An 18876-nucleotide genomic window follows, 5' to 3' on the forward strand; every position below is an offset into this window, starting at 1 on the left:
GATAAATATTTGCGATCTGTTTTCGAAAACTAATTTCAGATGAAAAACAATCAAATTAGTTGCCTGCTTGAACTTTCACGCATACAATCGTTCTATATAATAAAACATAATTTTTCGTTTTTAATTAGCATTTCTAAGGAGAATTTCTCTAGAATAGAATAAATGATCTTCTTTGTAGACATGACCGTTGTTTAAATTTACGTCGATGACAATTAATAACAAGAATGTTACTTATTTCACATATTTAACGATGAGTGAGGAGCAAGAAACAAGTCTGGGGTCTTGTAGTGAACGTTTTATTCAATTATAGTAATAATAATCGTCATCATCATCACCATCATCATCATAGTAATAATAATAATCATCATAATGATAAGAACAATAATAATGACATGCTTGCTCGCACGTGTCACGCCGCGCCGGGAGCCACGCGTCCACGTATCGCAGGATCGCCACCCCCGTCCTCCTCCCTTCCACCCCCGTGGCTCCACGTGGTCGTGTGCGAGTGGATTTGCATGGTTTTCCATTTCGCTCGCTGTATTCTTGTTCTTTTTGCAACAACATTTCTCCTCGGGGCGTACAATAAACTGACGAATTATTCAATTAACGCAATCCGGCGCGTTCATTTCGCTCTGACTCGTGTTTCGTGTCGAGTTCACGTGTATGTGTGATGTGAATGTGTGTGCTTGCGTTGGAGAGAGACGTACAAGTTTCATTGCAAAAGGGATGATCTATGAAACGCGTATGGACGAGCTGTTGCGTATGTACAGTAGTAGCTTACAATTACAGTTACAAATGGGTTCACATGTCAATTTTTAACGAGGAATAAACGCCGTCATCGCACCACGCGAGCCCTTTTCGCACCTATTGCCCTTATCACGCAATGAACGTGACAATTGATGCAACTGGTACTCAATCTATGTCCATGTGTTCGCTGAATTGTGATTGATGTGAACTTTTGTTTTAGTAAAAATATATAAAATTATTTAATAATTTTATTAGTAAAAAAAATATATAAAAGGAAGAAACTATCAGAAAATACTGTCATGGATGTTTTTCGAATATTTAAACAAAAATGCGGCGTTGAACAACTAAATAATTCCAACGACAAATACAAATGGTACTTACGTTTGGTTTCATTATGCAAAATACAAATTTACAAACGATGCATTCAAGTGATATATTTAGTTGAAAAACGAAGGAGCTCGCGTGACAGGATAATGACACTTCCTGTTCTTTTAGCGTTTTCCTCCGCTCGTGTTCCTCCTTTCCCTCTTCCAACATCGTGATAAGTATTACAAATAGGAGCTAGGAATTACGCGAGACTTGCGTTAAGTTGTTGTTCTGTTGTTGCTTAATTAACGTTGGCTTACTGTCCAATCTACGAACACGACGCTCGCCATCGCGCCCACGTGAGAATTTCCCTTTATTCCTTCTTTTTTTTATTTTGTTCGAGCGAGAAATTGCAGGATTACACGTGCGTTAATCCAAGTTATGATCTGCTCCATTTATAGGTTTGTTTTTTAACGTTGTTTGTTCTTTCGCGGCAGATAATGGTTAATTCGATAAATGTAATTTGTTGCACAATTGCGAGCCTTGGAATTGCTCTCTGCGCGTTTGAATCCAAAATGTATCTTTCAATACAAATGTAAACTCTCTGATATAAATTAAGGAGACACAGATTCGCTCTCGAAGAGAAGCGTCGATCAAAAAGCATCAAGAACTCGATTAGGAACAGCTTAATTGCAGAAATGAAGTAATGTACGTGTCGAATGGAGAATCTCGCGCGCGCCCGCACGCGAAAATAAACAGAAAGTAATTGCTAGTGGCGCTAATTAATTAATTAATTAATTCTTTTATCGACGTCTTGTGCAATTCAGTTTTTTCTCTCTCGTTTTTACGGAAACCTTTCGTTTAATGATCGAGTAACAATTTCGAGTCTGAAAATATAATGCAAAGGCCGCGTAATTATTTATTAATTATAAACGCTCTATCGAGTGTCAAATAGTTTTGAATCGAGTGTCTCGCGTGTCTCCGTTCCTCCTCTGGGATGCGGGAAGCGGTTTGGAGTTGATCGGTGAAATTAATTTCGATTGCGAGTGTGTTTCAGGTGTCCCACGTTTCCGATTCTCCAGTTCGCCAGTCCTCGCGCGGAGTTCCCCGATAGTTGTCGAGTTTTCTTTAAAAGCGATAAGGCATTGTCGGATATGTCAGCTGAGATCTTCGAAACGTTTCTGGGATTGCGGTACATCGAAAGCATTACAAAAATATCTCATCTTATTTTATCTGTCAAGTCCGCTCGCAGGTTGTGCCCCCGCCGTCGCCTTCCGAAACTCTCGAGCCACCCTTCTTGTTCTTTCTTGTCTTCTTCTGGTCGCTCCGAATCTCCCGAATATCTTGATCGATCTGGCAAAATCCTTCAACTCTTTTCTTCTTTTCTTTTTTCTTTTCTTCTTTTTTGGAAAGAAAGTCCTTTCCTAATGTTTCTTCGCTCGTCTCTCTTTTTCCTTCTCTTGCTTTCCTTTTCTTGCTGCGACGTGGTGATTAAAGCGACTTATCATGCTCCCGTGCGTGCTATAAAAGAATAGCGAAGAAAAGATTCAAATGTGCTCCGGGAAATCCTTCTCGATATTCGTTGTTCCTCTTTTCTCTCCTTTTTTACGATGCGACGATGCCGACTGAAGCTGCCGTTGTCATTGATCGGTGTGATTAAGCGCAAACTTTTTGGCACATTTGCCGAAACCGCAGCTATTAAATCCTTACGACGGCTCCACGAATAGATGCGAGATGCTCCTTCGGTGATGTCAAGCGAGAATTTATTACGGCAAAAAAGGAAGAAGAGATTTTATACAATAGTAAATCAAATTGTCTCGAAAAGCATCGTTAAAAATATTCTTACTTCTTAAATTTTAAATGATTGTTTCCAAGGTGAATTTATTTGCGAGTCAAACTCCAAATAGGCCATGAAAGTTGACAATTATAATAATAATTAACAAAACGACATTTGTATTACGATGTACAATTATCGTGTCACGTGGTAAGGGTTTAATCGCCTGGATACCGTGATTAAGCATTTTCCTTCGCTCGCTCGTGGCTCGATTTGGCATTCAAACGATTGCTCAACTGCTCGCACGCGCATATTCTACGACTTTAACACGTTTTACTCTTTTTTCTCTCTTTTTTTTTTCTTTTAATACTTTAATCGGAAAAATCACGGACGATCGAGCCGCTTTCATGCCCATGTGATATGCACTCACTCGACTGAATTGTGCACACATACATGTATATACGAAAACAGGACTCACTTATCGCCATACGCAGAATGAGCCAAATTTTTCTGGTTCGAGGAAAAAAGATGCCACACGGCCTCTCGCATTTTAGGATTATTAACAATCAGTTGCTTAAAGGAAAAGAGAACGTAATTAATTAAATGACTAGTATACTCTCTAGATAATGACACAAAACGGATTCGAAGGATCTCTACATCCCTGTTTGATCAGAAAAGAAAATCCAGGAAATCAGCGCTTGAGTCTTAATTCCATTTTTGATTTGCGATTTAATATACATCTTTTTAATCCAAGTGCTCTTTTTTTCCTGGACTCAGAGAGATTCGTCGGAGGATCCTCAAAGATCCTCGTTCCGCAGGATCGTCCGCGATCTTTCGCCGCTTGAACTCGAACTCTCGATCAGGCCCTTGCTATGTATTTGTTTTAATGCACCTCTAAGTATAAGTTTTTCTTTGAAAATACCGCGCGTACGCTTCTATCATATCTTTCTTTTTCTTTTTCTTTCTATATTCCTTTTCTTTTAAAGTATTCCCTTCGGCGAGACGCTTGACGCCCAGTTAATTAGGTACGATTTTGCAATTCCACTACAGTAGTTTTCCATAATAATAATACTTATATGTACACGTATAAATATGTGTAGATAATGTGTACGTGGGTAATATACTTCTTTAAGCCTCAACAACGCTCGCAACGTAACAAGTCGACGCAGTATCGTCTCGATCCCGGTCAAGATCGTCGTTAATTCCGCCTCGATGACGATCATCGACGCATTTCGGCTATATATACTCGACAGTCGAAAAAATATTATCTTCAGTCCCTTCCCGGCTCGCGATATGTTTCTCGCGCGTGCGAGGCGCCTCATTCTTCTCAATTTGATATCAGTTTAAATGTTTACCTTTGTTTTATTGTATGTAATATCAATTTATTAGATAAAATATTGAATTTAAAACTATGTCAAGTGGTTTCAAGGTTCAAGCATCGATAAGAGAATTAATCGGTTTCGAAAGATCGATCTATGTAAATAAATAACACGAAAGATTTTGTTATTGCATAGGTTTGCAAGGTAAAGCATACACTCGCATACTCGCGAGAACACATATCGTGGCCCCGATGGGCTAAAATTCTCTAACACACAACTGACAACGCAATAAACGAACAACGCGCGACGTCCTAGCGACGCCCGATCAACGTCTATTAACTACGTCAACGTTAAATCTATACAGTAACATTTAACAGACTAGTAAGCGATATTAGGCGCGATTTCGAGAACCAGCCGAACGACACACCTAATCATTCGAATTAACGAGAATCTTGATCAACGTAGTTGTATTCAAGAAGCAGAAGGAAGCGAGTGTAGCATTATCGGTCGCCATTTTAGCGCGCAAACTCCCTAATTTACAGAACGGGAGATTGAAGCTCTTAAATACAATAATGAAATAAGTCTACGTTGCAATAAATAAATTGCTAGGCTCTAAAATTTCATATTTGTTTTAGCAAATTTTTCTGAGCGAATATTGAGAATTTAAGTTATTTCGTGTATAAATATTGCATTTTTAAAATCTATGCTTTATTTTATTCGATTCAGTTTACTTTAATTCGCTCATTTATTTTTATCGAGATTCATCGAACTTACTTCTAATAAATCGCGCAAGTTTCTTCTTTCAAATTTCTCCCCCGCGCCCTTCTGCCTTTCGCATACAAATATCTTTCCCCTAATAAATCTCGCATAATTAATCGGGTCTTGCGCAAGTATACAATAATTATAATCCGTAAAGTCCACGTGTGTAGTTTGTGAATGTGTCTGTGAGGTAATCGTTCACGCAACTGCACATGATGTGAGCATGTAGGGGTTCGCGCGTTCTCCTTTTCTCCGTAACTTTTATCTTCTCTTCTTTTTGATCGTTTTTATACGCGAGACGGCTTCACGATCAGTCAGTTTGGCACATTGCACGATCCTCCACCTCCCTCGGATTTTCCTCGGGTCCCGAGAGCAATCGTCGGCTCAATGACGAAGCGCCGACGAAAAATAAGCGCCCTCCGCTTCATCCCTCGCAGATGGCGTATGCGCATTCTTGCCGTGTCCAGCCGCGGCTTCGAATCGCGCGAGCGGGCGGTCCAAGATCGGGATTGGCGTTGCCAAGAAATTCCGAATTGACTCTTTCTCGGCGCTCTCTCTTTTTCCTGTTGTTTTTCTTCTTGAAAACTTCTTGAAACGATCATCCATCTTCTATCGAACTGTCCGTTATAAGAGTATGTACAGCTGTATGCATATATATATATATATATATATATATACACAAGTGGAGTTACTCGAATCGCGCGGCAGCCGAGTGTCCAGCAACTCTCCGAGATCTCATCCACGCGGTTTCGAATGAGGATAATCCGGCAACACGCCGACTCTCGGACCGCCGCATTTCGGATAGTTGTCTTCCAGGGTGTCGCGTTGTCATCAACGCAGGTCAAATAAACTTCCCACCACCGAGGCCAGGTTAGATCAAGATCAGCGGTCTGACCGACAGCTCGGCCGTCCGAATCCGACGAAAACCGGACCGTTCGTCCATCGCAGTCCGCAAAGGCGCGTCACGTGCTCTCCTTGGGGATCTTCGCGGATGCACGAGCGATTTCGAGCGGATTCGGCGGCGGCGGCAACGATTTATATGCGGGAGTCGCCGCCGACCGAGCCTCAGGTCAAGCTGGACTACGGTGGTTCCGGCTCGGAGGTGGGAGACTCCTGCTACGCCTCCAGGAAGATGAGCGCCGTGGGCTTGGGCTCCAGGTTACTTTTCTTCGCCTCCACCACCAGGAACTCGATCTCGTTGCGGTCGCGACGCGCGAATGACTCGGCGATCAGCCGCGCAACCTCTTGATGATGAAGACCTGTCGAGTGAAGATTAATTAATCGTTATCGTTGCCTAGGATTGAACTTGCCGCATTTATCAGAAGATTAAATTCTTCTAATTGTCGCTGTTTCAACATGAGCAAGAGTTTGTTTTGCAAATAGGTAGATTTGAAAGAAAGTTGCATGGCTGGCCTTACCTTCGACTTTCTGGCCGTCGACCTCGAGGATGAGCTGGCCGACTTCGAGGCCGCCAGCCTCATAAGCTGCTCCGTTGTCCTGCAAACAAATTATCGCACGCGTTAGTCACGTTTATGGCATAATATTGTTTATGCCGTCGTAAATGGTGCCGGCGATAAATCCGCTCGACGCATAAATTAATCGCGCGTTTCGGCGAAGCCGAAGTTCACTTAAGCGGGATGATTAAGAACCTGGCATAACGAGCGCTGTAATATAAAATAAATTTCATCGTAATATTGCTCATTAAAGAGACTAAGGAAATATTAAGTAGTATCATCAGCATTCCCGCATAATTATCCACGCATAATTATTTATACAAAGTGCTTTATAAAGTTCTATCAAGTTAAAAAGCGCGTAACATTTTCCGTTAAATGTCATTTCTGAATTTACAAACTTGACAATCCAGATAGAAACAAGCTAAATTAATACTGAAATAAATCCCACCTCAAGATTGCTTCAACATCTTTTAGTCTCATTGTAGCTTCTGATCGCATATCCTGATTTCAATTTTGCTTTCGCAAACATCTTCTGGACTTGAACATTTCTTTCTCATTCTCCATACTTTATCTTTCTCTAGATTTCACAAAGTTTAGACCTTAACTAATAATCTTGAAGAAAGAACTCACGTGTATGTTGATGATCCGGGGCAGTGGATGTTTCGTGTTGGCGCCGCCCTCGATGGCGATGCCCAGTATGGATTTGGTCTTCTTCACGGTGATCCGCAGGTTACCCTGATGGTCGGGCACTACCAGAGCGCCGTCTTCTTCCCGTCGCTCCGACATCTCGCTACGGGTCAGCCGCTGCACGCTATGATGTCGTCGTGGTGGACCCCCGGCAGTCCCACTCCCGGTGGTCCCGCCGCCGGAACCACCCTCCTCCAGCAGCTGTGCTTCCTGCATATCGAAGCTCCGCGAGAGCTTGTGCGCGAGCTCCTGGAACGGGCACAGCTTGCATTCGAACGGCGGTAATCGAGCACCAGGTCCCGCATCCGGCTATTTTATCGGATCCGCGTCAACAACTCAAAGCCGATTAATTTTGTTTGTATCATATAAAAATAAAAGAGAAAAGAGAAAAAATCAACACCGAATCGACATAAACCAGCTTAAGTGAATAAAGTTATATGATTCCACGGATAATCATTATACTAAAAGCGGAATAAAAGATTTAGATTCTATTCGAATCTCGGAATTCCAGATTCTGTAAAATCAACTCAAGTTGTAAGTTGAAATTATAAGAGTGACGTAAGTCTAACGAAAAGGCTTGTGATAAAATTCCAAGTTATGTCTGAATTTCTGAAAATACCGAGTTGCCCGATTGCCTGAAATTACACTCGTGATTTCGCGACGTTAAAAGATTAGCTCCTTTATCTTTCCGACGTAATTGAAATTCCAATCTCATCTAAAGGAATGAGTATCGCGGCATTTAATTTTCTAAATTAAACCGAGCACGCTTGCTGGCGCGGATCCGAAAAATCATCCCGATGCGCACACCCTCTCTCTCTCACACACACATACACACGCACACGCACGACGACAGCACATAAGAGCTAAAAAAGAGGCTTATGCTGGCTAGTATTCGCGTGCACGCTGCGGTGGAAGAGCGTTCTGGTAACGCAGCTTCCGCCACGAGACAGAAAAAATACGTGATGTGCGTAGAACGATGGTGATTCTCGGATACTCTCGCGATTTCAGAGTGCACTTTATCGCGTGGGACATTAATCTTGATGATAAAAATGCGAAAGTGCTGATCGGAAGCTGATAGAGAGAGAGGTGTACTCGAAACGGATGCATTCTCGACGTACATTCCAACTATATCCTCCTGGTACTTCTCATCTCGCATGCTGCCTTATCTAGCGTGCTGGGAATGAAAACGGGAGTAAACGCTAAACAAACGAAAAGGATATCTTGATTGTATGTAGGCACGATGATCTGCGAAGTTATCTGTTTTTTTGTCATTCCGATCTTATCAGCGAGTGATTCTCGCGATGGCAAGCCGTTACTAACAAACAATTAGCGAAGACATCTTGAGAGGTACGACGGAATCTCCAGCTTCCTCGTCGTCTCGATTTCGAATTCGAGAGAATTCAATGGAGGAGAAACAGTGGGCGGCGTTTCGATTAAAATAACAGAATTTTATTCACTCGTCCACGTGACTATCTTGATTATCTTGCATTCGGTTCGGCTCCATCGCTTCCGTTCCGCTTTTCTGTTGCGTGCAATGTTACATCACCTAAGTGCGTGTATGTGAATTATATGTGCCGCGGAACATATAATGTGCACATACGTGTCTATACACACGCGACATGTATATATAATATGTACGTATAAATTACAAGAATAATAATAATATATATATATATATCGAAAAATTGAGTCATGCTTGCTGATGGCAGGCTAGTAGCAGTTGGGTGTTTGGTGGTGCTCGGAGAGAGAAAGAGAGAAAGAGAGAGTGAGCATGGTGGCTGTGGTGGTGATGGTGGTGGTGGTGGTGGTGGTGGTGGTGGTGGTGGTGGCGGTAGTTGGTGTACTCATTATCACAATTAACTGTTTGCTATTCCATTTGCTCCGATTTCGTATGGTTTACCAATATCGAGAGTGCGAGAGTGCGCGCAGCACTCTCCAGAGTGGAAATGATACATCGATACACGCGTGTAGCAAGAGATACTTTCAATTATGGCGACACTGCCGCTCGACTAAGCTAGACAGAGACAAACTGACAACTAATTCTGCAATACTAATTATGTCGCTAGCGACAATCCTCGGGTCCTTTCTATCGCGTCACGGCTCAAAGATTATTGAGAGGATTGAAAGGAGAACCTGAATCGAGAAGCATGTATGTACTTATAGCGAATGAGTCGTCAGGATATTTTAAAGATAATGCGAAATATAAAATGAGTTGGATATTATACAACGCACATGTGCATTTGTATATAAAATATGGAAGCTTCATGTCTACATTTTGCATTGACTCATACTGCGGCGAAATAGAAAAGACCCAACTATTTCTGTGAAACTATACAATAGCTTCCTTTTTAAACTATCACTTGACACTCGTGCAATTTATACGACGATGATAATAAATCCTTATTTGAAAAGTTGCTATGTAATCCACATTCACATCGCGTGCATGCCAAGTGGAACTCAATTATTACTTCGACAACTGGATGGGCTTTTTTCTCATTTTTCGATGAGTTACATGTAAAAAGTATCAGTTATCTACTGTGAACAGAACTTTGATTATCACTGGCCGGAAATAATCCGATATCGAAATTCGATCGCGCCGATCAACCGCGCTGCATTATGCAGGCTATATTGGACAGCTGGATTAACGTGATTACTACAAGCGGTCAATTAATGACGCCCCGAAGAGGGCGATGGGATTCAGCGTCCCTCGCTAATTCCACTTGAGTTCATGGCCAAGAGGCATGAAGATTGGGTTAATCAAATCGATTCGTTCGAGAGAAACGTAAAAGAGCACGATGAAAGTGCACCCACACGCGGTACGTAAATGTACGCACGTCGGCACAATGATGTGTCATGCGCGCTTCCCACGTTGATGATCCGCTCGAGTTCTCGTCTGGTGTCTGACCGGAAATTTCTCTTTCTACTTATTGATGCGTCTACCCGTGATGTCTGTAAACGCGGACAGGAAAATCTACAACTCTCCCACAGTCTTACAACTTTTCACGTTCATCTGCCGTTTGAGAAACTCGAGAAATTCGACTTCCTTAATCGCGAATCAATCTCTTATTCGATTATGTATGTGCTAATAAGAATTTTTCGCTACTTCGACACTTCGTGTCGCTTCTCCTTTTTAATCGCCTCAAATTTGATCGCGAGTTTGATAGGAATGGTGCTTTGTTTTATTTTGATAAAAATTTGTTGCCAACAATGTCCTGATCTGTGTGATTAATACCGATCAATGTCTGCTTCGCGTCCGTACTCGCGGAAATTCCTGCCTGTTTTTCATGTGAGTAAAGTGATCGTGCATGCCAAGACATCTATGTGAATGTATGTAGCGCACATCCCTGTGCTCGTACACACGCGTATATATAGAATGTCTCACCCAATCAACCTTCGACGACGTATTCTGCGACGAAGTTCAAGACAATTATTCGCTCGATTAAGTTTCCGTTTCGCGGCAAATTGCTCGTTTTGTCATTTAACAATCAAGCATGTTTCTTCAATTTTCATGAAAATTCCAGAAATTCGGAATTTTGTTATTTCTTTTCACCCTGCTAAAGCAAATTTGCGACAACTCTTTCGTTTATTGGACTCGGCCCGTCGTTAATTTTTATCGTCGATTGTCTTCGTTCTGTTCAGATAATTCTCTCGAGAATTCTCGATGAAAGGACCAAGTCGACGCTGGAATTCATTCCGCGATCAAGATCGCGTCGCGACGCAGATGAGACGCTCTGTATATACTGCACGTAATTAATTATGAATAGTGATATCGTGCTGATATGTAATATAAGGACAAGTCGTAAAAGAGTAGCATGTGCAAGACACATCTAAGAACAAAAGAAATAAAAAAACACGTACACACCTAACGCTATGTCGACTAATCTCGCTAGCTCTAGGAGCACATGGACACTCGATCGCACACGGTGTGTGAGAAAGAGAGCTCTAATTAGGACGAGAACTCATGCCGAAGGGAGTGGACGCTTCCGGTGGCTCGAGTCGCATCGATTTCCGTCGCGTCGCGTTCACCTGTGTCGTTGAAATCGTCTCGTCGTGATCGTCAATTTCTTTACTCGTCGCACATGTGCGATCGAGATATTATAAACTAATTAACTGTACCGCGCGCGAGCACCGTTCCGCGACCCGGATGTCCCAAAGTGCAAACGATCGTGAACTCGCCGGAAGTCCGCGATGTCTCTCTTTAATGCGTCGCTATAATTCTGCGTTTTCTCTTTCGCCCTGCCAATTACGGTACTTTACGGCGATTCGATTGCCGCGTGGTCATCCGTGCGGAAAGGAAAACTCGGGAAAACTTGGCCGGGTTCATTAATCCCGGCGAAGAAATTTCCGCTCCACTTCAATAAGTAACAACTAACGGCGAGAAACGTAAATTTCTCTTGAAATTTTGGCGATTAATGTATACAATATCATAAGTCATAATTTTCTTTTATTTTTAATCATGATTCTTTTATTTTTAATTGTGATTTCGTAGTACTGAACGCTCCAAGTGTTCGGACAACCGCGACGAATTCGATTACGATGGCGCTTTCTTTCGTGATTTCTTTTGCAGTCACGCAAACACCGAGACTTCCGGCGAGATGGCAGAGTTTCCTCGCGCAAAAATTGCAGCTCGCTGTCCTTCGCGCGCCCACTCCCTTCAGATCGCGGCATGGTCGATTGTCGAATTGGTATCGCGTCCTCGCGTCTTCTCACCCTGCCACAAGGGCGCCCATAGAGGATGGATTGTGCAAATTCTGATTCTTCAAGAAACTTTCCAAGTCGGAATTAAGGTGTAAGATTGAAGTCAAGTGTCAAGATCAGAGAGAGAGAGAGAGAGAGAGAGAGAGAAAATCAAGAGCAAAAAAGATCAGAGTTGGAAACTTTGACTAGTCTTTTGAACATTAGATAAATAAAATAAAAGCAATGAAAAAGAGCACAATTATACATCGTCATAAAAATATCAAATACATAAGAAGAGGGAGGAAAGCAGAGTGACGTAATATCATCTAGTAGCACGTAGGTGTACTTTTAGTTATACAAAGACACCTACTATACATGTATCGAGTGACCGATACATATATATACACATATATATATATATATATATATATATATATATCCGCGCGAGAATAGATCTCTCAAACTCGATTTGCCATCAAAACTTCTCGGCTGTCCCTCTCAATCCATTGTCCTGCCTTCCCACGGACGCCCTTGGTCTCCTCTCGGCCCTCCGCGGGGTCGGTGCGAAGAGAGCCGATGGCGGCGGAGAGAACGAGTCGACAGCCAATAAAAAGAAGAGAGCGAGAGAGAAAGGAAAGAGAGAGAAAAAAAGAAGACAAAAAAGGAAAGAACCAACGAATACAAAACGAAAAGCCACAAAAGACAGAAACGAGATCAACATAACCGTGCTAGAGAGAGAGAGAAGAAAGAGAGAAAGAGTGACTGACGTCTCTCGCCGGAAAACGGGAAAACTTACAAGGGGCCTGGCGCCCCAGTACCAGGATTTGACGCGTTGCGTTAGCCCACCGAGTAGGTGGGACCTCCAACCACCGAAACCTCCACCACCTCCTCCACTCTCCGAGCTCCTCTCCTCCCTGCCCTCGAGTTCGTCATCCTCCTCCAAATCGCGGTCCCGCTCGCCAGCGCCCCGTCTCCCGTTACCGATCATCTCGGCGTCGCTACCCTCGCAACCCCCGTCGCTCTCCTGCCGTCGCGACGCCGGCGCGGGATATCGCATAAACATTACCGGAAATTGCCTTATGTTAGCGCCCGTACGCCCTCACATTGTTCATCAGTTGTGTCTTTCGCTCGTGTCACTTGCAACGCGGAGTCACGTTGGGGTGGGATATGATCAGAGGAGAGAGGGTGAGGAGGAGTGCAAGTACGCGAATATTATATTAATATATCCTACTAGAAATTTTTTTCAGAAAAAAGAAATATAGTTTTCGTCAAATATTGGACTGAATTCAGCTGAAATCGCGAATTGAACCTCCTAACGAAGCGCACACAACGGGACGCGAGAAGGTACGCACTTGCCTCGTTCGTTTCACCCCCGTAATTGCAGCCGAGTCGTTTCTTGTAACTTTCCTGCACTGAAACTGATCCGTATGAGCTTCCGCCTCTCCTTTGCCTTCTCCGTTTTTCTCGGACAGCCACAGTAATTCCTCGCAAGTCCGGCCACGTTTTATAATACTTCTCTGTTATTTACTGTATTCATAAAGCGATTATGATGTATTCATAAAGCGATGACATTTTCAATTCGATTTAGTTTGACTTAGAAAATAAAATAAGTCATTGCCTTGACGTCGCACATGGGGGCAACGCGGCCAAAAATAGGTTTTGAGCAATATTTGTATTTTCCATAACTATTAAAGTCTGTTGTATAACATCTCAAAGTATTAGAAACTCTATAAACATCAAGTATTTAAAAAATTTAATGTTTTTTTGAGTATGTAAAAATACTCAAATTGAGTATGTATAAAACCGACAAGTTTTTGTTTGGATTTGAACTCACAACTCTTTAGTTCCACAGAGTAGTGCTCATCTCTGTGCCACGATCGCTTTTAATATCGCTTTAATACTTTTAATAAGTTATTTTTATTATTGGCATGCTTAATTTAGAATTTTTAGTTCACATTTACGTGTATAGTCCCTCCCTCTAAAAGAAATAAACGCCTCTGAATGGATACATTACACATAAATCCATAATTCAAATATACACCCTTAACTTTACATATCCCGTAAATTTCATCGAAATCTGTTCAGTTTTACGGATTTTATAGATTTTTGGCCGTTTTTCCCCGATTTGCCCCACTGTGCGTCGGCCGCTTTTGTTAATGTCCCGAAGGAACAACGCTTATGCGAGGATTGACTTTTCTAAAGGAGGAGATATAAGGGATAAGAGTTGAACGAAGAATTGGAAAACCGAGAAAAATGATTGTTAGAAACGTGGTAAACGAGTGATCTCTTTGTAAGACCCACGCGATCGATGCGCGCGCGCGTTTATGATCGTTTTGCGCGGGGACGCGTAACGGAGCGCAGGTGGGCCCCAATTGTTGCCGTCTTAACTGGAGCACGTCTCCCCTAGCCGCAAAAGATTGCGCGAAACCAGTTACACGAGGATCGTTCCGAGGCGATCGTCAGCAATTTTCGCGATAAGTCGCGTCTAACGATTATTACGAAGAGCGATGAGACCAGGGGATCCCCTTACCATAATTAACGACTTAATTAACCCGTAAAGACTCATTTTTCATAATCTCATCAGCCTGTATTCATTATTTTCTCTTTGAGATTCTCGAGATACGTTTTCCTGCTTCGTGGAAACTTTGTGATAAATTTGCGTACGCTATCATCGAAACAGTATTGTGACCAAGAAATCACAGTCTTTTATTATTTTTTCTCCAAACTGTCGGGATACGTTTAAATCCCCGCATCGTTGAAACTTTACGATATTATTTTTGCGCGTACGCTGCTTTCAAAAGGGAGAATCAACCTTTTCAACATGACAGCGTCGGCTGAATAGTTTGCAGAATATTTATTAATTATTTTTTTTTATTAATTACAGAGCAGCTTGTAGATTATTGTATAGCACGGCGATGTAGATCGCTGGCGTTACGCATCTGAGCAGAAGAATCACGTTATTTGCTTGCTCCATTGTCTTAATTCATCATATTAAAGATTTTCCAAGACACAAAACAGAGCAATGCAATTAAAAAATTTCCCCGAGAACGATATTTGTTTAAATTTATCTAATCTACAAGCCGCTTCGCGGATGACGACTATAGTCGGCATCACGAGGACAGAGACAATTCACAGATTGCAATTTGATCGATAAAGACATCGACTGTTACACTTTGATTGATCCAAGTCTCAACCCTCGAATCGTAACCTCAATCCAAATCGCCTGTCTCTCTAGTCTGATATGGGCTCTAAAGACACAAACTCGATGACCTCAACCGGTGCTGTTCCCAATTCAAATCGCGCACCCAGTGACGTGGTCACCCAGTGACCTTAGTCGTCTTCGTCGTTGGCGGCGGCGGCTCGGGAAATAAATAATGACCACCGGTTATTAATGGATTCGCCGCCGCTGCTGTCGGAGAAAGTTTCGGGGCGACGTTCCGTTATACGAGCGAGGAACAAGGATCACGTAGAGCGAACCGGCCAGCGGCCCACCACGGTCCCCTGAATTGGGACTTCCTCCGCGTGACGAACACGCGGTGTTTTACGAGCTTACGATGTAGGTCAATTGTCGCGGCGTGCTCGGGAACTCGCGGCCCCCGGTTAAAGCGGTCGCCGAGCAGGCACTCCGTTCTTCCTGGAAGTTGGAGTGCTCGCACGACTGGTCGGTCTTGTTCCCGGGAATTGTAAGAAGCAAGTACACGTTCACAAGTTGGTTCACTCGCCGCGATAATAATGCCGGCGAGCGTCCGTCTCAAGCGCGACGATGTAACCGTTGCAGGAGGCAGCGTGCCCCTTTTTTAAGATTGGCGTCTTTATCTTTTACCGGCATGCTGCCACGCTGATGGACGAGTTGATGAAAAAGCAATTAAGCACGCGTGATGAGGTGGACGATGGTGAACTGAGCTTCTTATAATGAAATCGTTACGCTTTAATTAAATCTCTTCTTTTCGATTCTCCGCATCGCGGAAATATTGAATATTTTTCACGGATTAAGATCAAGGCGGGATCGTAAAATACAAAGATTGCTGAATGTTGTTACTAATAACACGACTAGTTTGCGAAGGGAGGAGACTGTCGCAGAATTCGACGGCGCGGAAAATACCTGTGCGATAAGCGGGGATTATATAGGTAATCCAGTTGAAGATAAGGTTTTTCCGAGTAACTCGTCGACCACGCCTAACTCGAGTCTGGATCAACCCGAGCGAGCAAGCGAGCAAACTCATGGATCACGTTGATCTCCGCGCGTAGGTGTCACTCACGAACCAGTTTGAGGAATGACGCAATACACATGCAAGTTCGATGAACTCCTAGACGCACTCTTAGGTCCTACGGCCCTCTCGCACTATCACGAAATTAGTGTTTTACGCGCGTCAATGTATGTACGCCAGATCCAATCCTCGTCTCGTTAATAAATTGTCCTCCGGCTCCCAAATTAATTTTCGACATGAAAATATGGAGTAACACGTGCGCATAGCGAGAGATTTTCAAATCTCCCCGCGCGCATTGTAATTCCCGTGGATTTCAACACGCTGCATTGTTCAACGTTATTTCTCTGAATTTAATTAATGCAAAAATGAGTACTTCTACTCGCAAATGAATTTTAGGAACGTAGGCGTAGTACGTGCGCGCTGGAAAATTATTATATTCGTGTATTATACATTTATATGGCTCGTGCTCCACATAAACTCGCATCCTATTGCGTAGTGCGCTCCAGTTGAATTAATGCTGAAAATCCAAACGCACAGTACGTCCCCGGAAAATATGATTCTTTTAATTATTTATAATTACCATAATTATCGTTTCGATGAAGTCGACGTGACGTTGAAAGCATATCGTGTGGTCGAAAGAGTGTCACATGACATCTGTCTCGTTACGTCATTAGCCACGTCAATTCTCCTGCATTTTGCGAGAGGCATCCACTCCTCTCTGATCATCCTCTTTCGCACGACACACGGTGTACATCGGGTTCGGGTGAGTTTTAACATGATTTTTCGCGTAACTCGCATATCGAGTCGCGACCGAACTCGTAAAAGAGCGATACGATTGACGAAGCCGCCCAGTCACGCCGATACACTCCTGTTATCAGGCTCCTGATAGCGCACGAGGGCCCCGAAGAGAGCGAGGAGAGGATGCACCTGGTCGGACTGTACGTGCAACCTGCATTCGCGACGCAAGCCGTCGCCAATCCGGCAACGTCGGCCGCGAGCTGGTCTGAGGGGCGTAGGCCGCCATTTTTGGGCCCGCTGGCCCACATTGGTCCACAATCTCGATTAAACACGCGGCTTCCCTTGGAATCGTTTAGCTTGCGGTCGCTACGTCTTTTCTTCCGACAAAATATTGTAATAAATTAGAATAAATATTCCAAGAACATTTTATTTCTCTTCATCCATTTTGGGCCCCAATATTGGGCTTCATTCGGACCCAGAAGCACCGCTAGCTGCTGCTTACGTTCCTGATCCCCTCTCACCTGTTACCTGTTCCCTCTCTCGCCCCTCATCTTCGATTTGGACCTCCTTCTCTCGCACATCCTGCGTCGCGATCTCTCTGTCTCGCTTCTTCCTTTTCTACCTTTATTTGTATTCTCATTCCCTCCTTCTCTTTCTGTCTCTTTTTCTTTTCTTTTTCTTGTTCCGCCCGCTCCTTCCTTCTCTCGCTCACTCTCTTCGAAGCTCTGACTCACTCTCTCGATCAGGTAAACGTAAACCTGCGTCGGTGCTCGCTACTTCATGCTCGATTCCTGAATCAGTCGCGCAGGCACCAGCAAGTCGAACGCTTCTCGTGATCGTTTCCTCGTGGTCGTCTCAATCAAATCATCGTCTCCATCGCACGATCGTCGCAAGGGGATCCTCGTGGTCCGCGATCTTAATTGGATCGCGGCGATCGGATTTGAATCGCTCATCCGAGCGATCCGTTCGATACTCGGCACAGGTATTTATCGCGTTCGAATTTTGAAAAGTTCACCTTCATAACGGAGCTCTCGAGTCATCGAGAAAGATACCGCTATCACTAATATTTACTAACCAACTCTCCTAACTGAGCACTTTCTCATCTCTAACGCATCTTGCGGTACCATAGGCTCCTCGCATTCACTAACTTTCCCTGCAAACACCGTAACAATTTTTTTCACTGCAATCGCAGAGCAATTACTTGTATCTGTCGATGTTATCGGTGAGATTACGTAATCGCGCTTTTCGAACAAATTTACGACGAATTTTGCGCGTTGTTTTACGTAACGCGAGAAAAATTATTATCCACGCAACATGAGAAACACTTCAAACGCGACATGTAAAATATATTACATGCGCGCGAGGAGAGAAATATACCTTCTCTGTAAATATTTGAACATGCTGTTTGGTATGATTATTTATGTTTATCGGTTACCACCGCGATTTTGCTTTGCAGGATGCATATTTTGCAGGTTTTGCACAATTTTCTATTTTGCATTCTATATTTTCCGTAACGCAGGAAATTTATTTCTCGAAAAAGCGCGAATTTCCATCGCAATTACGAACGAAACGTTCGTGAATATATTCATTTCACGTACGGGGAACTTTTCAATATGGGTTGATTGACATTCCGCGCGTTTTTTCGTAATGCGTAGCAAATTGCCGTTCCGCCTTTGTTGTCGGCTTTGCTCGGCCTTCGAAATCGCAAACGATCCGCGTTTAACGTTGTCATCGGCCGATGATCTTTTCAGAGCACGCAGCACGCGATCGCGAGTTGCGTTTGAAGCGATGCATTTCACGGGATAATTGCGAGGCTGTGCCAGAGAACCGGATTTGGTTCGGAATTTTTCAGACAGATTGGTTCATTTAACATTTAGCGAACGCGGCTGACGGTGACAAAGTATATAAATAATTTCAATGTGTCGATTATCTTGTCTCCGTTGGCGGATTTGTTCTGCGTACTGAAGCAAAATGTAACTAGCATATCTAAATCTCGATTCTAACAAATTAAACAGCGCGCGGAGTTATCGGTTCTCATTTTTGAAAACGATATCTGGAGACTCAAAATCCGGACTCTCGAAACGCGTTTGACATGTCAAATTAAAATAAACTCGCCAACGCAACGTTATCGTTCTCTCCTTGCGCGAAAAAATTGTTTTTTCTTATATCGAGTTTTGTATAATTTGGTGGCTTATTAGTTGAAATTA

At 43.2% G+C, this 18876-nt stretch overlaps 1 protein-coding gene across 10 annotated transcripts in view; it reads right to left on the reverse strand.

Annotated features, from left to right (window-relative positions):
* Positions 1–1436: 1436 nt before the first annotated feature.
* Positions 1437–18876, reverse strand: part of LOC105288019 (whirlin) — a 66497-nt gene continuing 49057 nt past the window's right edge. For 8 of the 10 annotated variants that reach the window (XM_026971440.1, XM_026971438.1, XM_026971437.1 and 5 more), the window contains 4 exons: positions 12520–12747; positions 6990–7295; positions 6324–6402; positions 1437–6164 (listed from right to left, as the gene is read on the reverse strand). In XM_026971440.1, coding sequence (XP_026827241.1) covers positions 6022–6164; positions 6324–6402; positions 6990–7295; positions 12520–12747 — 756 coding nt within the window. In that variant the 3' untranslated portion in view covers positions 1437–6021. The remainder of the gene's footprint in view (positions 6165–6323; positions 6403–6989; positions 7296–12519; positions 12748–18876) is intronic. The other 2 variants (XM_026971444.1, XM_026971441.1) reach the window with 1 other exon arrangement.

This window comes from Ooceraea biroi, chromosome 7 (genome assembly GCF_003672135.1).
Source record: "Ooceraea biroi isolate clonal line C1 chromosome 7, Obir_v5.4, whole genome shotgun sequence".
NCBI classification, from domain to species: Eukaryota; Metazoa; Arthropoda; class Insecta; order Hymenoptera; family Formicidae; genus Ooceraea; species Ooceraea biroi.